The sequence below is a fragment of the Hemiscyllium ocellatum genome, chromosome 2 (assembly GCF_020745735.1).
Source record: "Hemiscyllium ocellatum isolate sHemOce1 chromosome 2, sHemOce1.pat.X.cur, whole genome shotgun sequence".
NCBI classification, from domain to species: domain Eukaryota; kingdom Metazoa; phylum Chordata; class Chondrichthyes; order Orectolobiformes; family Hemiscylliidae; genus Hemiscyllium; species Hemiscyllium ocellatum.
This window is the reverse complement of record NC_083402.1, coordinates 98,953,181-98,977,393: the sequence shown is the minus strand read 5'-3', so window position 1 is coordinate 98,977,393 and position 24,213 is coordinate 98,953,181. Positions and strand designations below refer to the sequence as shown.

Here is a 24,213-nt window from a genome sequence, read left to right as displayed (position 1 = left end):
GAGTCAAGAACCATGATAACAGTCTCAGGATACTTGGTAGAACACTTAGGAATGAGATGAGAAGAGATTTCTTCATCAGAGTAGTGGCTGAGGCCAAAATGTTGAATATTTTGAAGAACGAATTAGATATAATTCTAGGCATAAAGGAATCAGAGGGTATGGAGAGAAAGTGGGAACAAACCGCTGAGTTAGATGATCAGCCATGATTATATTGAATGGCAGAGAAGGCTCAAAGAACTGAAGGGGCTACTCCTGGTTCGAATTTCTGTATTTCTCTGGTGTGTCAGATAGCAAGATTACAGGATTTTGTTTCATACATGTTAGAATGTGTTTTTTCTCTCAGCATCAAAGATAAGGAGGCTTTTTGCACATGGTTGATTTGTGCATTTCTTCCTCCTTCCCTCAAAAGAGATGGAAAATATTTTCAATTAATATATGGTTATAGAGGAATAAATAGAATGCAAAGATAATTTGAGGAGACATGAACTGGCATGGTGGCTAAGTGATGAAGGAGGTGAAGGGCAAGGTTCAGAAGGTCATTAACCGCTAATAGGGAGCTTGGATACAGATGTTGTTATTTCTCACTCGCTTGCCCCTTCACCACACTTCTCCCTCGTAACTTCAAACTCATAAACTGAACTGTAAAACCCATCTGCTAGGAATCAAAAAATGGGTCAGAGATGCAGTCTGTATATTCATAAGTCAACAGGCTAGGTTTATCCAAACCCATGAAAAGATTTTGCTTTATGATCGAATGATATATGCCTCACCTTCTGCTCCCTCAACCCATCCTTCCACCATCAATGATTTAAGCACATATACGCCTGACCCTAAGAGTGTCCTTGCAGTAACATTTCAATGCCAGTGTGCCCTGAAATGTAGCTTTAAACTGAAGAATCATCATGTAAGTGGATAGAAAAAGAGGGACCTGCAAGGCAGGCATGGGTTGGATGCCAGCATCCTTGGGCAGGTGTAAAAAGTGCAGCATGGCCTGATATGTTATTTTGTGGGGTCCAAGATGGGAGCTCAGAGGAGTAAGCAATGAGCTGAAGCTGCCAGGTACACACTCTGACAATCATGCTAGGAATTGCCGTGTCTAGTTTCCTCATGGGAAATGGTAGGATAGGAAGTGGAATGCTAATAGGACTGATGCCAAGCAATAAATTCCTTCTGCAGGCATTTCACCACTGCACAGCAAATATCTCATCTCGATGCTTGTATGTCTTGGAAAATCCAATGAGCTGTTCCCAATGTTGAGGAGAGCCTCACCTGATCTCTCACACAAATATCCCAGATTTCATGCCCTTGTCATTCGGGCTCCTATAAAATTTAGCCCCTCAACTTTGAAAAATAATTTGATTGTAATTTACGAACAAATTTGCATCAGTCCTGTAAGAGGCATTTGCTATTTACATTGATTCAGTCCACTAAGAAACAAACTGGTAATATTACCTCACTCCAGGCTTAACTGAACCTGCTTCTAGTTTAGATCTCTTTAATTTGGAGGTGCCGGTGTGAGACTGAGGTGTACAAAGTTAAAAATCACACAACTCCAGGTTATAGTCAACAGGTTTATTTCGAAGTACTAGCTTTCTGGAAGAAATCCTGTTTTGTTACCTGATAACTATACTAACCTCTTATTGGTGCCCTTCAACTGCTATGAAAAGGAAATTTGCTGCAAAATCCTACCATCAGTCAGGATGCACTCGCCTGCATCTGTTTCAGTGAAAAAGAACCTTCACTAGACCCTGACTTTATGAATTCAGATTAAACAAAGCCATGCAACTTAAGGGCCATAACTTTGATTTTTAGGTCATTCTGAATTCCATACTTCTCCTATTCCCATTTAAATCTGATGGAATGCTTTATTCAAAAAAAATCATTTAAAAAACTTAGATCCTTAGACAGTGAAAAGCGGAAAACAAAGCAACGGTCCTTATTCAGCCAGCTCATTCATAGCCTTCTTATGGTGTCACTGATTTCTTTTTCTCTCCCTGTTGAGTAAGACCCCTCCCCCTCTGCCTCCCAACCCTGTCCCCACTCCTCTGCCCTGCCCCATCCACTATTTTGCCTCATTGACCCCCTTTTCCCTCTGCTTTAACTCACTCTACCCTTTGTCTCATGTCCTTTCCACTTTGGCTTACCCCCCTCCACTTTGACATCTAACTCATGCTCCACTCCCCAGCATCCCATCCCTCCACCCTTTGTCTTCCACCCCACTCTGCCTCTGCCTCATACCTCATCCCTCATTGATAATCACAAGACACTTTTATTTGTGATCCGATAAAGAATGACACATATGCTAGACCACTTTTGGAATATTGCATGCAATTCTGGTCTCCTTCCTATTGGGAGGATATTGTGAAACTTGAAAGGGTTCAAAAAATTTATAAGGATGTTGCCAGGGTTGGAAGATTTGAGCTATAGGGAGAGGTTGAATAGGCTGGGGCTGTTTTCCCTGCAGTGTCGGAGGCTGAGGCCTTATAGAGGTTTATAAAATCATCAGGGGCATGGATAGGATAAATAGACAAAGTCTTTTCCTGTGGGTGGGGAAAGCCCAGAAATAGAGGGCAAAGGTTTAGCGTGAGAGAGGAAAGAGACCTGAGGGGCAACACTTTCACGTTGAGGGTGGTACGTGTATGAAATGAGCTGTCAGAGGAAGTGGTGGTGACAAGTATAATTGCAACATTTAAAAGGCATCCGGCAGATCATATGATTGGCAAGGGTGTGGAGGGATATGGGCTGGGTGCTGGCAAATGGGACTAGATTAGATTGGGATATGTTTGGCATGGATGAGTTGGATTGTAATGGTCTGTTTCCATGTTGTATATCTCTATGACTCGATGCAGATTTTATAGCCCAATATTTATTAATGCCAAAATTTGGAGGAATAAGAGTGATTGGGTAGCTTAATGATTTAAGATCAAGAAATCCTGAAATATGCATCATCCTGAATGCCATTGTTCTAATTAGAGATTGTTTGCATTTGTCCCCAGGTTTCCCATCCAAAAGCTAGACTGAATATGAGCTGTTGTGGGGGAATTCTGGGGCAAAAGATCACAGCCATGGGGCAGAGTGCATAGGGTGTGTAGGAAGTGAAGGGAATGTTTGCAGGAGAAATCATGGTGGGAGCTTATGGGATGAATGGAGGAATCATAGAGGGGTGAGTGATAAGATATTGGGGATGTTCAGTGTTGAGAGTTGCAGAGAAATCATGGTTGCAGTGTGGTCAGGGTAATATTCACAATTGACCATAGGAAGACTTGGGATTAGGCTGAATAATGGATGGTGGCATAGTTTGACTCTACAGAGCTGTGACTGGAGGAAAGAGTTTGAACAATCCTGACCCACAAGCAGTGCTATAAGTGCATGTACCTACCGATTCTGGCTGTTCTGCCAGACAGCCTACAGTGTGGAAAAACACATCTGACTGCAGGAAATTTAAAGCTTTTTAAAGATGGAAGCCTTATTTGAAACATTCATAGTCTCCTGAGAGCAAATTGATCACCCCTCCCTTGTCCAGAATTTGTTTAAATTAGAAGTGGACATTTTCGAGGCAGGGTGACATCAAATGTGAAATTGTCAAGATTTTACCTTCCTACATTATAAAAGCCATCCTCTGATGGAATTTCAAAATTATCTCCAATGTGACATACTGACAGTTTCTGTAAAATGAGATACCATGCAGAACGAACAATATTTGTGCTGTCTTACATGGGTAAAATTTTTAATCAAGAACTTCAAGCAAGACCGCTTCTTATAAAAAAAGAAGTGGGCAAATGCCTTTTATTAGCCGTTATTCTAATCAGATAAATGGGATGCAAGTGAAAGGAAAATATTTTCTTTGCTGTGATGATGTAAAATGATTAACCAGAACACATTTTCTCTCTTTATTTGCTTTTCTCTCCAACACTCCCAGGATCTTCTCTTGTCATCTCTTTTATTTCAACTCTTTTGGGTCCTCTGCTCTCACTAATCCCTGTCCCAAACTTTCAGTGACCTTCAACCTTCCCACTTACCTATTGCCATTTCAGGCATGGCTCTATATCTTGCATGGCATCCTCCAGATCTCCTGTCAAAAGAAACCTTACCACTACCTCCTTAATAACAGAAACTCCAATTCCCCAATCCTACTCTCCCTCTCACCTTCCTACTCAGCACTGCTGCTCTCCTATTCTCCCTGCAAACTTATTGTCAGGTATTCACAGCTACTCCATTGACTCTGTTGGCTTGCATGGTCTTGCGGCTGGGCTTAGGAGATTTCCCAATCATTGATCGGCCTCACACCAGGCAAAAAGTTATATGTTTTAGATCAACGTTATGGACTAACTTTAAACTTTTGTTGCCAAATACGAAAGGAAATTAAAACTATTTCAACTTTCCTCAATGTATTTCTGCCAAAAATACCTCTGATCATTGCTGTCCAATAAAATTGAGAATGGGCCATCACACAACAGCAAAGATATCTCACCTAATTTTTAACTGCCCAAGGTCTTCTAGATTGAAGATGTCCCCTTCAATCATGGGATCACCATCCACTTTGACCACTCCATGTATTGGTTGTTTCTGAAGCACAATCTTGATCTGGTGATCTTTTGTGTCCACATCCATCACCAGAATATGATCCACTGTAATCTGACCTACACCTCCTTCTTCAACATCCAATTGCTTTGTCAAGATCTGAAATAAAATGGAAAAGCCATTTTTCATTTTTATTACTTGCTTGCAGAGCAAGAAGAAACTATTATCTGACATTTCCAAGGTGATCTTCCAATAGGAGAAATTGCTAAAACAGACAAAGAAATAAAGAAATGACATGGGGTGAAATATGTGGGTAATCTCACAGTTACACCTAAAGAATCTAAGGAAAATTTAAGGTTAATTAGTTAACAGTAAGAGACAATGCATATTCTCCATGCAGCCAATTGAGTTGTTATATTCTAGCCCAATAGGAATCATGTTATAACTTGCAATCCACTCAATTTAACTCTTACATTATATTTGAGGTTCTGTTATTTACATACAACACTCAAAACTCATTGTGACCATATCATCCACTGATGCATAACGTGAGGATATTTTCCAGGAGGCAGTGATTAAAAGTTTTTATTTTGGACATGACTTTAACTCATTCATGGGATGTGAACATCATTAGCTGGGTCAGCATTTAATGCCGACCCCTAATTACCCTTGTGAAGATGCTGGTCAGATGCCTTCTTGAACTGCTGCAGTCAAGCTAGTGTAGCTACTCCCACAGTGCCTTTGGAAGGGAGTTCTGTGATTTTGATGTAGCAACACTGAAGGACCAGTGATATATTTTCCAGTTCAGAATAATGTGTGCTGAAAATGTGTTGCTGGAAAGGCGCAGCAGGTCAGGCAGCATCCAAGGAGCAGGAGAATCGACATTTCTGGCATGAGCCCTTCTCTCCCTCTCTCAGAATAATGTGTGGGATTGCAAATATGGGTGTTCTTACATGTGTGCTGCCCTTCTCCTCTAAATGTCAGTATCCATGGGAATGCAAGGGGATGTCTAAGGAAGCATGATGAATTTCTGTAGTCCATGTTGTAGATGGTGCACACTTCTACAACTGAGTTTCATTGATGGAGAATGAACTTCTATGGATGTGATGTCAATCGCGCCATCTGCTTTGTCCTTAATGATATGGAGCTTCTTGAGTATTCACTCATCTAGGCAAGTGGGGAATATTCCATTACAGTCCTGACTTGTAGATGGTGGTCTGGCTTGGGAGAGACAGGAAGTAAGTTACTCCTTGCAGCCTCTGACCTGCTCTTGTAGCCAATTGCATTTATATAGCTTATCCAGTTCAGTTTCTGGTCAATTGTAAGCCTCAAGATATTAAGTGGGGGATTTAGCAATGGTAACATTGATGATAGTTAGATTCGCCCTTGTTGGAGATGGTCATTGCCTGGTACTTGATTGTTTGAATGTAACTTGCCACTTATCAGCCCAAATCTGGGTTTTTTTCCAGGTCCTGCAGCATATGAACATGCATTACTTCAGTACCTGAAGTATCATTAATGGCATTGTTCATTGTGCAGTCATTGAAAAACATGCCCATTTCTGAACTTAAGATAGGGAAGGATAATTGATTCAGTAACTGAAGACAATTAGGCTCAGGATTCTACCCGTAGGAATTCCGGCAGAGACATCTTGGAGCTGACCTGACAGATCTCCAATAATCTCAACTCTCTACCTTCGCATAATAAAAAAAAGAATTGTGGATGCTGGAGATTTGAAACAAAAATAAAAGTTGGTGGAGAAACTCAAAAGTTAACATTTCAAGTTCCTTGACTGAAATCATCTTCCGCTATGCCAGGTATGACTCCAACCAGCATATAGATCTCTCTCCGATTCCATTGACTGTAATTTTGCTAGGGATCTTTGATACCGTATTGGTCAAAGGCGACCTTGATGTCAAGAGTAGTTGGTCTCACCTCCCCTCTGAAGTTCAGCTGTTTTGTTCCATATTTGAATTAAGGCTGTCAGGTGGATGATGAATGAATCAATTATTCTTAAGACAAAGCTCCATTCAATGATACAATGAAATGCAGTATTGCTGCCAAGTGTTGCAAAACACACAACCTGCATTACTCATTATAACATCATAACCAGTCCTTATAATAATTTTCAGCAGTAAAGAGTCAAGTGAAAACCTCAAGCAATACAAATTGGTCAATGCTTAAACAAAAAAAATTAAATTTATTTCATTTTGGATTTAGTTTTAATAATCTTCCTCAGTACAGTTCTATTATATCACGATGCCATGTGTTGAACAAAGCTGGATAATTTATCATAAATATTATTTTTAAAATTGACTTGACTTAATATCCTCAATCCCATTCTTTCAGTAAGTCTATATTCTCAGTGGAAAAAGTTTAAGAAATTTAGCATAACTGGGATTATTTGAGTTTGCCTTAGCTAGATCTTTTAAGAATATTCATTTACACAGGAACAGTATTCCCATTTTTCATTTGTGCATTCTTACCTGCACAACTCACCATCTCCATCCAGAATTTGAACAACAGAAACAAAAGATGTATGGTTTGAATCATTGATTCACAGAATCTCTACAGTGTGGAAGCACGCTATTCAGCTCATCAAGTCCACATTAATCCTCTGAAGAACATCTCATCCTACCCCTATATTCCAACAAGCCAGGCCATCCCTAGATACTATTGGCAATTTAGCATGGCTAATCTACCTAACTCTCACATCTTTGGACTGTGGGAGGAAACCAGAACATCCAGGTGAAATCCACACAAACATGGTGAGTACGTACAAACTCCACACAGAGTTGTCCAAGAGTGGCTAACTACCATCCACAGCATGATGCACTGTTGCACTGTATGGTCAGTAATTCAAAACTTAATTTATGTGGTCATTTTCACCAAACTCAACATGATAGTAAATGTGTTGATATCTCCTGACACAGCTAGCTGATGACGGACTAGTGAAGCTGTCCATTTAATCATTGCTCTTTTAATAGTTGCACAAATACTACACAACTAGTTCATCAGGTCAGCAGTAGCTGTAAAGAAAGAGAAAAACAAAAATTAATGTTTTGACTCAAACATGACTTGGCACAACTGATTAGCACTGCTGCATTCACAGAGCCAGAGACCCGGGTTCAATTCACCCCTGGGCAAATTTGCACATTTTCTTCATGTCTGCCTGGGTTTCTGCCAGATGCTCCAGTTTCCTCCCATAGTCCAAAGATATGCAGGTTCAGTGGATTGGCCGTGCTAACTTGTCCATAGTGCCCAGGGATACATAGGTTAGATGGATTAACTATAGTAAATGCAGGGTTATGGGTTAGGGTAGAGGGTGGGTCTGGATGGGATGCTCTTTGGAGGGATGGTGAGGACTCGAAGGGCTAAATGGCCTCTTTCCACACTATAAGGATTCTATAATTCCATGACTGTTCCACAGTTCAGATAAAATGTGATATTCTAAATAAAACATCAATTCTGTACCTATTTTTCCAGAAATGTTGCCAGATCTGCTGAGTTTCTCTCATCTTTTGTCTTTATTCCTGATCTTCAGTGTAGGTAACGCATTTACACTCAGTTTATATCTCTTCAATGAATCAATAACCAGAGAAGAAAAAGACAAATCTAGTCAACATTCACATCTTTTCACTTGACTTCAAAGTGGAGTCAAGGTCTTATTGGTCTGTTCTTATCAATGAAGGAGTGACAATTGAAAAAGTGTAACCAGAAAAGACCTCAAATGCCACCTTTTGGGGAACCTTATGTTAGACACAGACAATAGGTCAGTTTGAAACTATTTTTATGTGGTCCTGGGCAATAATCCACTGAGGTCCACAAAACTAATCTTCTGTCCCCAGAGCCCAGGCAATTAAAGTCATATAATAATACAGATGTAGAGCGTGGACACAGATCCTTCGGTCCAACTCGTCCATACTGACCAGACATCTTAAATTAAGCTAGTCCAATTTGCCACATTCAACTCATATCCCTCTTGACCCTTTCTATTCATATACCAATCCATTTGCCTTTTAAATGTTGGAATTGAACCAGCCTCCACCACTTCCTCTTGCAGCTCATTTCATACATGCACCACCCTCTGTGTGAAAAAAGGGACCCCTTTCGGTCTCTTTTAAATCTTTCCCCACTCACCTTAAACATATGCCCTCTAGTTTTGTACTCCCCTACCATGGGGAAAAGAAATCTTGTCTGTTCTCCCTATCCATGCTCCTCATGATATTATAAACTTCTAAAAGCTTCTCTGAAGCTCTAGGGAAAACCTTTCCCTGTAGCTCAAACCCTCCAATCCTGGCAACATATTTGTAAATATTTTCTGATCCCTCTCAAGTATTACAACATCCTTCCTACAGCAGGGATTACAGAATTTTTGAATGCAGTATTCCAAAACTCTGATTTGCACAGTTATTTGCTGACAATTGAGTCAATCCAATACAAGAAGGCTCAATTTATTCACCTTTGTGTTCTCAACAGCTTACTAGTACAATGCTATTGAGATCACTGTATCAAAATTATAGCTGTGAATCCTAGCGATTAGCGAGAATAATTTATATAATGTCAAAAGACACCCAGTAACTTCAACAGAACTTTCATGTGGTTGCCTACCTCTGGTGCTTGATTGTCAACTGGGAGAACTGTAATATTGAAGCAAAGGCCAATTAATGTGCCACCATGTTGATTACTGACTGAAAAGAGAAATTGAAGGTGCTGTGGATCTGGCCCAATATCCTGTATAGGAGGCATGTATGCCACTTTCAGGTAGTTCACCGCATGCTGAAACACAGTAAAATAGAACATGTTATATATCACAAAAGTGGAAGGCAGAAAAATAATAATAAATCATTAGTATTATTTAAAGTCCTCTGGTTCACCTTATAAGGCCATAAGAGTCATAGGTTGCACAGCATGGAAACAGACCCTTCGGTCCAACTCATACATGCTGACCATAGAGTCATAGAGATGTACAGCACAGAAACAGACACTTCAGTCCAACCCGTCCATGCCGATCAGATATCCCAACCCAATCTAGTCCCACCTGCCAGCACTGGCCCATATCCCTCCAAACCCTTCCTATTCATGTACCCATCCAGATGCCTTTTAAATGTTCCTATTGTACCAGTCTCCACCACTTCCTCTAACAGCTCATTCCATACACGTATGTACCACCCTCTGTGTAAAAAAGTTGCCCCTCAGGTCTCTTTTATATCTTTCCCCTCACCCTAAACCTATGCCCTCTAGTTCTGGACTCCCCCACCCCAGGGAAAAGACTTTGTCTATTTATCCTATCCATGCCCCTCATGATTTTATAAACCTCTGTAAGGTCACCCCTCAGCATCCAATGCTCCAGGGAAAACAGCCCTAGCCTAGTCAACCTCTCCCTATGCTCAAATCCTTCAACCCTGGCAACATCCTTGTAAATCTTACAGATATCCTAAATTAATCTAGTCCCATTTGGCAACTTTTGGTCCACATCCCTCTAAATCCTTCCCATTCATGTACTCATCCAGATGTCATTTAAATGTTGCAATTGTACACAACTCCACCACTTTCTCTGCCAGTTCACTCTATATATGCACCATCTTCTGCGTGAAAATGTTGTCCCTGAGGTCCCTTTTATATCATTTCCCTCTCATCTTAAACCTATGCCCTCTAGTTTTGAACATCTATGCCATGGGGAAAAAGACCTTGTCCTATCCATGCCTCTGATGATTTTATAACCTCTACAAGATTACCCCTCAGCCTCCAATGCTCCAGAGAAAGTAGCCCCAGCCTATTCAGCCTCTCCCTACAGCTCAAATCCTTGTAAGTCTTTTCTGCATCCTTTCAAGTTTAACAGCATCATTTCTTTTGCAGGAAAACCAGAATTGAATGCAGTATTCTAAATGTGCCCATAAAATGGCATTCCAATTCCTATACTCAAATCGCCAATCAATAAAGGCAAGTGAACCAAATTCCTGCTTCACTACCCTGTCTACCTGCAACTCTACCTTCAAGGAACAATGTACCTGCACCCTAAGGTCTCTTTGTTCAGTAACACTCCCCGGGACCCTACCATAGAGTATACAACTCCAGCTTTGATTATCTTTCCAAAGCCTTTTTGGTTTTAGGGGTGTCAAACACAGAAATCAGAAACAGACAGGAGTTGCAATGATGATAGGGGAAGGAAAAGAAACATATCTGAGTATGTTGAAATGATAAAGAAAATAAAGAATATATATCATTCGACTAAGTTAATGAGATTTGAGATGAAGTACTGGAGTTAGAAGGAAACAAGGGTTGTGCACCAGAAAGGGAAACTGTTGACAGGTGGACAGAAAGATAATAATGAGTGCCTAAAAGACAAAGATGGAAAGGATTTTTCAGAAGAGATGCAGTATATGGACAAAATACATAAACTGTGATGATCCAAATTGTGGAATTGCTCAGAATTGAGACAAATAATGGGTTAAAAATTGCAACAGGTAAAGAATGGTTTGAAATTTTTACAAAGGAAAGGCTCTAAGTATAAATAAGAGGTAATAATTTTGGCACATGCCTGTATCTAGTGACACTTGAGTCTAACAAAGCATATGCCTATGTCTGTTTCCATAGCTAGTTTCTCCTGAAACAGCTCATAGTTTATTACCAGAAGTTGTAATTTGAAGAGCATCATTCCACATCAAGCATGGCTGATCAGGAGACTCTCCCACTCCTACCCCCTGCCGAAGGCAAATCAAGATGATTTACAAGTTGGTAATAAACCTGCATGGCCACATCATTCTGTGGTCACCAAGTTTTGGAGTGGGTCTTGAACCTAGACCTCCTGGCTCAAAGGCAGAAGGACACCTCACTAAGCCATAAAGGTTCCTGAAATAACAATAGAACACCTGAATACCCTTGGAGGAATGAAATGAGCAATAATAGAAAATTGTAATCAAATATGTGTGAAAGGACACATTCCACATAACTTAAGACATTCATTATTTGTTACCTAAGAAACCTCGCACATTGCTGAACAATGTGGGCGGCACGGTGGCACGGTGGTTAGCACTGCTGCCTCACAGCGCCTGTAGACCCGGGTTCAATTCCCGACTCAGGCGACTGACTGTGTGGAGTTTGCACGATCTCCCCGTGTCTGCGTGGGTTTCCTCCGGGTGCTCCGGTTTCCTCCCACAGTCCAAAGATGTGCGGGTCAGGTGAATTGGCCAAGCTAAATTGCCCGTAGTGTTAGGTAAGGGGTAAATGTAGGGGTATGGGTGGGTTGCGCTTCGGCGGGTCGGTGTGGACTTGTTGGGCCGGAGGGCCTGTTTCCACACTGTAAATCTAATCTAATCAATCCTTTTCAAATTCTAAACTGAGTGAGCCTTCTCATTGCAGCTTTTTTCATTTGTTCATTTTGTGGAATGTGGGCGTCACTGGCTGGCCAGCATTCATTGCCTGTCTCTAGTCGCCCTTGAGAAAATGGTGGTGAGCTGCTTTCTTGAACCGCTGCAGTCCACCCGCTGTGGGTTGACCACAATGCCATTAGGGAAGGAATTCCAGAACTCCGACCCAGCGACAGCGAAGGAATAATCTATTTCCAAGTCAGGATGGTGAGTAGCTTGGAGGGGAGCTTGAAGGTTCTGGTGTTCCCATATATCTGCTGCCTTTATCTGTCTGAATGGAAGTAATCATTGATTTGGAAGGTGCTGTGTGAGGATCTTTGGTGAATTTCTGCAGTTCATCTTGTAGCTAGTATCCTGCTGCCACTGAGCATTGGTGGTAGAGGGAGTGAACACAGTGCCAATCAAGTGGACTGCTTCGTTCTAGATGGTGACAAGCTTCTTGAGTATCATTAGGGGTGCTCTCATTCAGGCAAGTGGGGTGTAGTCCATCACACCCCTGATTTGGGCTTTATCGATGGTAGACAGACTTTGGGGAGTCATGAGATGAGTTATTCCCCGCAGTATTCCCAGCATCTGACCTGTTCTTGTAGCCATTATGTTTATGTGGCGAGCCCAGTTAAGTTTCTGATCAATGAAATCTCTCAGGATGTTGATAGTGGGAGATTCAGTGAAGGTAACACCATTAAATGGCAAAGTGGGGTGGTTAGATTTTCTCTTATTAGTGATGGTCATAGCCTGGCATTTGCGTAGTATGAATGCTAGTTGCCACTTGTCAGTCCAAGTCTGCCCCCATTAAACTCATTTCATCGTACCTCGGCTCTATTCTCTCACCCTTGGTCGAGGCACTGGGGAACACAAACCACACTCTTGACCTCCTCAGAACCTTCGAGTTCCCTGGACCCCAGTACTTCATCTTCACAATGTATGTGCAGTCCTTATACATGTCCATAGCCCACAATGACAGCCTGCAGACTCTGAGCTTTTTCCTCTCCATCAAACCCATCCAGTCCCTCACCAGGAATACCTTCCTTCATCTCACCAAATTAGTCCATACCCTCAATAGTCTTTCCATTGATTCCTCTCACTTTCTCCAAATCTAGGGGGTGGCCATGGGCACTTGCTGGGCCTCTTTCTTGGTCGTGTTCAACAGGGCGTACACTGCTACTGTTCCCCAACTCTTTCATTGTTACATGGATGACTGCATCAGTGCTACATCCTGCACCCAGGCTAAACTTCATTGACTTCGCCCACAACTTTCACCTTGCCCTCAAATTCATCTGTACACCTCCCCTCCTTTCTTGACAGATCTGTTTTCATCTCCAGCAAGTTTAAAATCTGATATTTACTGTAAACCCATGTCCCCCATTTTTACTTGGTCTACACATCCTCCCACCCTCTATCCTACAAAAACTCTATCTCATTTTCTTAATTCCTCAGTTTCCATCGCATTTGCTCTGATGAGGAGATGTTCCACTCTCACACATCCAAGATGTCCTCCTATTTCCAATAACATTCTTTACCCCCACCGCATCTCCTCCATTCCCTGCTCCACTGCTCTAAATCCCCACCATCCCAACATAATAAAGATAGTGTTTGCCTTGTCCTTACTTTTCACCAGACCAGCCTCCACATCCAACATATCATCCCCAAATATTTCCGCCAACTCCAACCAGACCCGACCACTCGGAATACCTTCTCCTCCCCATCCCTCTCTGTTGTCTGCAAGGAACTTTCCCTTCACCGCTTCCTGGTTTGCGCCATATTCCCCACCAACCATTCCAACCCCCAGGACCTTTCCCTGTAACCGAAAAAGGTGCAACACCTTCCCGAACACCACCTCCCTTACCTCCATCCAGGGCCCCAAACAATCCTTCCAGGTGAGACACAGGTTCACCTGTATCTCCTCCAATCTAATGGACTGTATCCAGTGGTCCCGATGTGGTCCTCTCTACATTGGTGAGACCAAACATACACTAGGTGACAGTTTCACTGAATATTGTTGGTTGGCCCTAAACGACTAGCCTGACCCCCACACCACCATTCCCCCACCCCATCACAGCTGTTCCGAATCCAAGTGAAATAATAGTGAGTTGAAAAGAACGCATTGTTCCCTTTAAGACAGAAAGTGCTATTCCCAGTTCAAGGTACAACAAATGCTAACAGTATGTAGAGTATCTGGGATATAGGCTATTCCAAAGTAGACACATGTAATAATTAAAGAAGGTGTTCGATATGCTTTCCTTTATTGGAGTTGGGAGGTCATGTTGTGGTAGTACAGGACATTGGTTTGGAATATTGTGTGCAATTCTGGTTTCCTTGCTATTGGAAGGGTATTGTGAAACTAGAAAGGTTCAGAAAAGATTTGCAAGGATGTTGCCAGGGTTGGAGGATTTGAGCTATAGGGAGAGGTTGAATAGGCTAGGGCTGTTTTCCCTGCAATGTTGGACACTAACAGGTGACATTATAGAGGTCTATGAAATCATGAAAGGCTTGGATAGGATAAATAGACAAGGTCTTTTCCCTGGGATGGGGGAGTCCAGAACAAGAGGGCGTAGGCTTAGGGTGAGAGGGGGAAGATATAAAAAAGACCTAAGGGGCAACTTTTTCATGCAGAGGGTGGTACTTATATGGAATGAGCTGTCAGAGGAAGTGGTGGAGGCTGGTGTAATTGCAACATTTAAAAGGCATCTCGCTGTATATATGAATAGGAAGGTTTTGGAGGGATATGAGCCAGCTGCTGTAAAATGGGACTAGATTAATTTAGACCTAGATTAGATCTGGTCGACATGGATGAGGTGGACTAAAAATGTGTTTCCATTCTATAATTCTCTATGACTCTATGACTATTAAGTGGATACCTAAGCTTTGGTTACTGTTTTGACAACATTTCAAATCTGACCAATTGTTTTAAACCAAACACGTAGCCCTTCAAAGCTAATTGAATTTTAAATCTGATGATGTTGACAGCCTGAAACCAATCCAACTACAAGAATTTCAGGTGAAATCAGGGTTATTAAAAACAAGTGTTTTTGGAAATCGGTGAAGAGAAACTGCCACAGAAAGGGATCCACTGGCTTTGACCTGCTCTGAAAGAAATCTCAAAGTATTCTCAATTAAAAGTACCAGGGAAACTTATACAAAAATATACTCAGTTAAAAAAAACTTAGAAGACGACCCAGGGAGAAGACATCAGAATTGGAAGGATGGAAGGAAACAGCAGGTTTGGAAGACCAAAAGGAAGATGGCACAAGAGATTGTAAGGACTTTGAGAGATTAAGTTAATTTAATATTTAGAAATTGTGTTTTGAAGCAGCATTTCTACAGAGTTGTGGTCAGATAGTGATTAGTTAAGAAAAAGGGGTTCAGGTTTGTTAATAGTTTTTAGATCATAAAAGATCATAGAATCTCTACAATGTGGAAGCAGGCCCTTTTGCCCAACAAGTTCACACAGCCCTTCTGAAGAGTAACCCACCCAAACCCATTCCCCTACCTTATATTTACCCCAAACCAACGCAGCTAACCTATACATCCCTGAACTCTTATGGGTAACTTAGCATGGCCAATTCACTAAGTCTGGACATCTTTAGATTTTTGTTTAGTGTTCATTGTTAGAGTTTAGGAAAATAAATTGTTATTTTGTTCTTCTTTGGGGAATCAGGGGTTTTCTTTCACTTAGTCATATTTTTCACAGATTACTAGGTGAGGCGAGCTTCTCTGGGTGTTTTAGTTTTAAGAGCTTCGACCTCTGGGTCATAACACTGCCCATTTCAATTCCCTCCACGCCCCTCCGTTATGTCCATCCTCATTCTCCTCCCTTGCTGCAGTGAATCAGATCGCATATTGGAGGAATAATATCTCATCTTCCACCTGGGCAACTGACAGCCCAAAGGACTTTACATAGAGTTTCCTAATTTCATATAACCTTGCCACCCATCCCTCAGCTCACATTTCAGCTTGGTCTCCTCGCTTCCATTCCCATTTCTCGACCCTTCCTTCCATCCCTCCCATCGACCAACCAGGTTTTAACACAGTCCTCACGAGCTTCACTATCTCCCCAGTCACAACTTCAACCCATGTCGAGCCCTTACTCTTCTCCTCACCTCTTTGACCTGACTATACCTGTCTATCTTCCTTCCCACCTATCTGCTCAACCCTTCCCACTGAACAATCACTATAACCTACATGCGTCAACATGTCGCTATCACACCTTTCATTATCACATCTATCTTGCCCTCAGCCCCATCCCCTCCCTCTATTTATTTCTGAGTTCCATTCACCCTTGCCAACACTGATGAAGGATCTTGACCCAAACATCAACTTCTCCATCTCCTGGCTTGCTGCGTTTTTCCAGCTTCCTGTTTGTCTACTTTGGATTCCAAAGTACACAACTTTGTGAATCAGTCTGTACTTTGGTTGGAGACAAAGTCTACTTTGTCTCTAACCAAGCCTGGATATTGTCCAGATATTGTTGTAATTGGACATGGACTGCTTCAGTGTCTGAGAAGTCACAAATCATATTGTGCAATCAAGGCGAACATCCCCCACTTCTGACCTCATGATGGAGGGAAGGTCATTGATGAAGCGGCTGAAGATAATTGGGTCGAAGACACTACCCTGAGGAACTCCTGCAGAGATGTCCCAGAGCAGAGATAACTGACATCCAACAACCACGACCATCTTCCTGTGTGTCAGATACAACTCTAACCACCAGACCGTTCTCCCCGATATCCATTGATTCCAGTTTTGCTAAAGCTTCTTGATGCCACATTCAGTTGAATGCAGTCTTGATATCAAAGACAGTCACTCTCACTTCACCTCTGAAATTCAGCTCTTTTGTCCACATTTGAATTCAGGATGTAATGAGGTCAGGAGCTGAGTGGTCTTGGCAGAACTCAAACTGGGCATCACTGAGCAGATTATTGCTGAACAAGTGCTGCTTGATAGTACTGTTGGTAACACCTTCCATCACTTTACTGATGATTAAGAGTGGACTGATGAGGCGATAATCGTCCTGCTTTTTATGTACAGGACATACTTAGGTAATTTTCCACATTGTCACATAGATGCCAGTGTTGTAACTGAAACAGCTTGCTGAGGGGAACAGCAAGTTCTGGAGCACAGGTCTTCAGGGGTATTACTAGAATGTTGTAGCCTTTGCAGTATCTAGTGCCTCCAACCATTTCTTGATATCATGTGGAGTGAATCGAATTGGCTGAAGACTGATATCTGGAATGTTCAGGACCACTGGAGGAGGCCGAGATGGATCATCCACTCTGCACTTTTGGCTGAAGATTGCTGTAAAAGCTTCAGCCTTGTCTTTTGCACTGATGTGCTAGGCTCTTCCATCATTGAGGATGGGGATATTTGTAGAGCATCCTCCTCCAGTGAGTTGTTTAATTGTCCACTACCATTCACAACTGGATGTGGCAGGACTGCAGAGCTTAGATTTGACCCTTTGGCTGTGGGATCCCTTAACCTTGTCTATCACTTGCTGCTAATGCTATTTGGCATGCAGATAGTCACTTTGGTGGCTTCATGAGGTTGACACTTCATCTTAAGGTATGCCTGAAACTATTCCGAGAATGCCCTCCTGCACTCTCCATTGAACCAGGGTTGATCCCCTGGCTTATGGTAGTAGTTGAGTGGGGGAAATGCTGTGCTTGTGTTGGAGTGGAGTGATCTTGAAAACCATAACTTAAGCACACGAAGTTGAAATAGATAAACCCAGTCTGGATTTACATCTGATGTAAGAATGAGAGGAAATATTTAACCTAAGAATAATTGTTAAAAAATAATCTGGAAACAAATCAGAACAATCTCACCAGTTTCACAGATAATGAAAACCATTCAATAAGCCTCACCATCAAAAGTTAATGGACATGTTGCTGAAAAGGACATTGGCAGTAAAGTTGTAGGATTGATTCAGAGCCTAGGCCCGGACAAAATAATGAGAATCAGGCTTGAAAAGAAACAATCAAGTAAAGATAAGAGTATAACAAGTCTGTACTGTCAGAATTATTCAATATGTCTACAGGGAGTCGGATGTACTTTCAGGAGTAAAAGTTGGATATGTGAACATAATCTTGTGATATATTGATGACACAATGCTACTGGCAGAATCAAGAGAGATGATTCAGAATATCATAGATCAAATACAATCTAAACAATTATAATCTGGATTAAATCTGAACAATGAAACTTCATAAACTATAGTCATTAAAAATAAGACATTAGGAGAAATGAGAGTGAGGATTGAAGTGGATGGTGTCACAGTGGACCAGGTAGATATGGTTGTTTTCTTTGGACAAATTAAATGAAAAGGATGCAGACATAATACAGAAGTTAGAAGGATAGAGGTAGTCAGAAGGAATTTTGTAATGGTTTAGGAGGTTTTAATATGGATAGTATATGTTAATATGGATTTATTAGTGACAGGCAACATGGTTTTGTGCAGGGAAGGTCATGTCTCTCACAACCTTGATTGAGTTTTTGAGGAATGACAAAGGTGATTGAAGAAGGAAGAATGGTGGATGTTGTCTGCATAGACTTTAGCAAGGCCTTTCAGAAGTCCCTTATGGAAGGCTGATACTCAAAGTAAAGTCGTATGGGATCCACAATGAGATGGTAAGACGGATGCAGAACTGGCTTGGTCTTAGAAGTCAGAGGAGCAGTGAAATGTTTTTTTTTCTGACTGGAGATCTGCAACCAGTGGTGTTCCACAGAAATCAGCACCCTGTTGTCTATAATGCAAAGAAATTATTTGGAGGAGAATGTTAGTCGTAACATTATTAAGTTCACGGACAACAAGAGTTGGGAGAGCTATACATAGTGAAGGTATAGATAGGCTAGAAATTTGTGCAGAGAAATGACAGATGGAGTTTAATCCACATAAATGTGAAGTGATGCATTTTGGAAGTCAAAACTGAGGACTGCAGATGCTGGAAACCAGAGTCTAGATTAGAGTGGTGCTGGAAAAGCACAGCAGGTCAGGAGGCATCCAAAGAACAGGTTTCAGGTAAAAGCCCTTCACCACTCTGATGTAGACTCTGCATTTTGGAAGGTCTAGTGTGGGGGGGTGGGGGGGGCGGGGGGGAGAATGTATGCATCAGAACCATTAGAAACATTGACATCGAGGGATTTAGGCAAGCAAGTCTTTAGTTGGATCAGAAATTGGCTAGCTGAAAGTAGACAGAGGATGTTGGTTGATGGGAAATATTCATCCTGAAGTTCAGTTACTGGTGGTGTACGGCAAGGATCTGTTTTCAGTCCACTGTTGTTTGTTATTTTATAAATGTGCCGGATGAGGGCATAGAAGAAGGCGTTAGTACATTTGTGGACGACACTAAGGTCAGTGGAGTTGTGGATAATGAAGAAGGATGTCGTAGGGCACAAAGTGACATAGATAAACTGCACAAGCTGGGCTGAGAACTGGCAAATGGAGTTTAATGCAGAAAAGTGTGAGGGATTCACTTTGCAAGGAGTAACAAGAATAACAGAGTACTGGGCTAATGGTAAGATTCTTGATAGTGTAGATTAGCAGAGAGATCTCGGTGTCCATGTACATGAAAGTTGGTCCTTGAAAGTTACCACCCAGGTTGCTAGGGTTGTTAAGGAGGCATATGGTGTGTTAGCTTTTATTGGCAAAGAGACTGAGTTTCAGAATCATGAGGTTATGCTACAACTGTACAAAATACTGGTGCGGCCGCACTTGAAGTATTGTGTGCAGTTCTGGTCACCGCATTTCCGGAAGGATGTGGAAGCTTTGGAAAGGGTTCAGAGAAGATTTACTGCAATGTGGCCGGGTATGGAAGGAAGGTCTTATGAGGAAAGGCTGAGGGACTTGAGGCTGTTTTTGTTAGAGAGAAGGTTGAGAGGTTACTTAATTGAGACATAAAAGATAATCAGAGGGTTAGATTGGATGGACAGTGAGAGCCTTTTTCCTAGGATAGCAATGGCTAGCACAAGGGGGAATAGCTTTAAATTGAGGGGTGATAGATATAGGACAGATGTTAGAGGTAGTTTCTTGACTCAGATAATAGTAGGGGTGTGGAACGCAATGCCTGCAACAGTAGTAGACTAGCCAACTTCAAAGGCATTTAAATAGTCATTGGATAAGCACATGTACGAGAATGGAATAGTGTAGTTTACATGGGCTTCAGATTGGTTTCAGAGGTTGGCGCAACATTGAGGGTGGAAGGGCCTATACGGCACTGTAATGTTCTATGTAGTTCCTTGAAAGTGGCAACGCAAGTGGATAATGTTGTTAAGAAGGCATATGGTATGCTTGCCTTCATCTGTCAGAACATAAAAGAGTATAAAAATTATCAAGTCATGTTGTAGCTATCTAGAACTTTAACATGACTACATTTGGAATTTTGCAACAGTTCTGGTTGCCACAGGACCAAAAGGAGATGGAGGCTTTGGAGATGGTACAGAAAAGGTTTACTAGGATGTTACCTGGCTTAGAAGGTATTAACTAGAAGGAGAACCTGGAAAAATTCAATTTGTTTTCACTTGAATGTCAAAGGGCAACCCATTAGTGGTTGACAAAATTATGAGAAGCATGGATTGGATAGATAGTTGGAGTCTTTTTCTCAGGGAAGAAATGTCAGTTGCTAAGGGACATAGGTTTAAGGTAAAAGGGGGAAGTTTAAGGCAATTCCTTTTTAACATAGAAGGTGGTAAGTGCCTGGAATGTGCTGCCAGAGGAGCTGGTATAAGCAGTTCCAATAACAACATTTAAGAGTCAGGGAATAGAGGGGCATGCACTGTAAACAGGAAAAGGTCTTTATTTTAAAAAGGTGTTGGGGGTTGAGAGATGTGTTTCTGAGCTGTACTGTTCTTTGTTAATAAGAAAACTCAAGATCATGAAAAGGGGCAACTCAAACAATGCAACATTCTCCCCGCATTTTTGAATGCCACAGAAACCTAGAAAATAGTTAAAGATCTGGGAATGAAAATTGAGGCCTTTGAGATGTAGATACTAACAAATGTTCTTAAATTCCATATATGGACCAAAAAATAAACAAGGATGTGTTTGAAATAGCAAGAGCAAAAAGCATTTCGATAACAAAATGGCAATTCTTAAGTTGTTTGATCAGGGCAGAAAAGCTACAGAGGTCTCTCCTGTAGGGCAAAATGGAGGCAGCAAAAAAGAATGGTTGAACTTGGCATAGTTGAAAATGGATGTCACAGAACAATAGACAGGCTACACTGAATATGAGGATGGCACAAGATAGACAAGTGTGGAAAACCGTGTAAGCAAATCTCCTGGCAGGAGGGGCTACAAGCAGCAGCAGCAACATGTTAAAGATGTAAGTATCTTCTTGGGTTCAGAGGTGCTTGTCACTCGCAGAAGTGGTCTTACCATGTGACTTTCTAAAAGGTGACCAACTACTCCACAACTATCTTTATGATGTAACTACAAATAGACAGCATAGCATCATCATTTTCTGATGTGGAATAACAGCTGTCTCTTTCACATATGTATTTGTTAAATCTATTCAAAGGCAAACTAAGTGATGACTTAGTGAGATGTGGCTTGATACAAATTGTTGAAATATTTTATTTTACTTTCATTTGAATGTGGAAATCAAATATTCATGTTGTAAGTTAATATTTCCAATCATATATACTTGGTCTCCCAATAAATATAATTTGCAGTATCAAATTTTCAAAATGATTAATACATCCTGAATTATGACACCCTTCCCTGCACACTTTGCAGATTAATGTACTAAAGAGAAACATTATCACTTGACGTTTAATACTTGAGATCTAAACAAACCAAGCACTTTATAAATAAAGACATTGAGTCCAAACAAAGTTATGCTAAACATTTACAAAACAGTGCTTAGGATGATGTTGAACAGTAAATGAAAGATTTCATTTATAAGGAGAGAATTAAAAAAATACACTGACTGTAACGTGTATAATTTTATATAGAATAAGTGAAGAGAAACTTCGTGAATTTGCAAAATGTGGACAAGTAAAAGAATTCCAATTAAAGATAACTCTCAAACAAGAAATGACATCAAATTAGAGTCAACGGTTATAGAATAAATAGGATTATTCAACCCACCAAGTCGATACCAACTCTTGAGTACTCAAGAGAACCCAAAAATAGAACAACCCAAATCTTAAACATTATTGTAGAAAAAGTTTTTTCTTCATATCACATTTTGTCAACCGATGTGTATTGCTTAAAGGTGCAAAAATCTGAAAAGTTAATACTGAGGACTGTCTTGCATGCCTCAAACAATGATGATGTCATATGGATTTGGTGGGGAATGTCCTAGGATCTCAAAGAGTTGCCTTGTCTCCCTCAGTCTTTGTAACAATGCTTACAATATCAGCATCTCAGAGAAAGTGAGGACTGAAGATTCTGGAGATAACAGTGAAAAAGTGTGGTGCTAGAAAAGCACAGCAGTTCGGACAGCATCCAAGGAGCAGGACAGTTGACATTTTGGATATAAGTCATATTAGTGTGACTTGTACGCAGCAGCCAATGAACAATAAACTGCATTTTTTTTGAAAGCATGAAACTTTGTTTCTGAGACATCCAAATAACTTACTTCTATCACACGAGGGTGGGACTTGTAAGAGGATGGTGGTAGCAAACATATTGCACAATGAACAACACACCAAATAATACAACAAAGTTGAAACATTTTCCTTAGAAATCATTATAATCTGGAATACACTGCCTGTAACAATCTGTAAGCAGAGTCAATTATTATTAATATTAGTCAGGAATTAGACATGTACTTGAAGAAGTAATTTGCAAAGCTTCGGGGAAACTAATTGTGGAATGTAATTAATTGGACAAGTCTTTCAATGAGCAAGCACAGGCTTTAGTAGACTGAATGGCCTTCTACACATTATAAATTATACTGATATTTTGTCAAAGACTAATAATTAGTCTTTTAAATAGTTCAGTGCTTTCTTTTTTGCAAGACTATCTTTAGGAAAAACTGATCTGAATGGATTAAACCACTTTTCTGGTTCCTATTTCATGATATTCCAAACTTACTGACATAGAGAATAAGAAATTATAAATACCTGTGTGAATGATCTCAGCATTGGGACATTAGACTTTTTCGTCAATTTCTTCATGCTGTCTGTCAAAAACAGTTTCCCAGTATCCGTCAGGCTCAACAGAGAAAGAGAGACACAATTAGATCTTAAAAGTTCCTAATATTAAAACCTTATACATCATTGTTCAATTTTCAGATTCACAACATGTTTTAATACAAACAACCACAAAATTTTGTTTCTTATAAATGCAAAACTAAAAGAAGAAATGTAATTCAATCTTCTATTGGAATAGCAAATATCACTAATATGAGACATATAATTGAGATATATAAGATAATCAGAGGATTAGGTAGAGTAGACAGTGAGAGCCTTTTTCCTGGGATGGTGATAGCTACAATGAGGAGTTATAGCTTTAAATTGAGGGGTGATTGATATAGGACAGATGTCAGAGGTAGTTTCTTTACTCAGAGAATAGTACGGTGTGGAACATACTGCCTGCTACAGTAGTAGACTTGCCAACTTTAAGGGGATTTAAATGGTCATTGGATAAACATATGGATGAAAATGGAAAAGTATAAGATAGATAGGCTTCAGATTGGTTCCACAGATCGACACAACATCGAGGGCTGAAGGGCCTGTACTGCACTGTAATGTTTGATGTTGTATGTTCTATTATGACCATTATTTTCTTTTCAATAATGACAAAGATACAACCATAATAAACACATTTGTGCCAGAGCTTTCAGAACTCATCAGGGGCTTGGTATTTTGCATGTAACATTCAGAATTCTCAAATTTCCTACAATGCTTCAGGGTTCTTTTGTTGTGAAATTGTCTTTAAAGAGTGTTCAAGATGATACTTTAAGAACCTTGTACCAGTTAACTACAGTTCATGGTGGTCGACGATGTTCTCCATTGCATCTCCTCCACTTCCCGCACCTCTGCACTTGAACCCCGCCCTTCCAATCGCCACCATGACAGAACTCCATTGGTCGTCACCTTCCACCCCACCAGCCTCCGGATACATCGTATCATCCTCCATCATTTCCACCACCCCCAAACAGACCCCACCACCAGGAATATATTTCCCTCCCCACCCCAATCAGAATTCCGGAGAGACCACTCCCTCCGCGACTCCCTCGTCAGGTACACACCCCCCACCAACCCAACCTCCACTCCCAGCACCTTCCGCTGCAACCGCAAGAAGCACAAAACTTGCGCCCACACCTCCCCCCTCACCTCCCTCCAAGGCCCCAATGGATCCTTCCATATCCGTCGCAAATTC

General features: G+C 41.0%; 1 protein-coding gene across 4 annotated transcripts in view; it reads right to left on the bottom strand.

Annotated features, from left to right (window-relative positions):
• The window catches only part of frem1a (Fras1 related extracellular matrix 1a), a 400,521-nt gene that overhangs the window by 187,124 nt on the left and 189,184 nt on the right, over nt 1-24,213 (bottom strand). For all 4 annotated transcript variants that reach the window (XM_060838775.1, XM_060838786.1, XM_060838793.1 and 1 more), the window contains 3 exons: nt 22,953-23,043; nt 9,133-9,300; nt 4,472-4,680 (listed from right to left, as the gene is read on the bottom strand). In XM_060838775.1, coding sequence (XP_060694758.1) covers nt 4,472-4,680; nt 9,133-9,300; nt 22,953-23,043 — 468 coding nt within the window. The remainder of the gene's footprint in view (nt 1-4,471; nt 4,681-9,132; nt 9,301-22,952; nt 23,044-24,213) is intronic.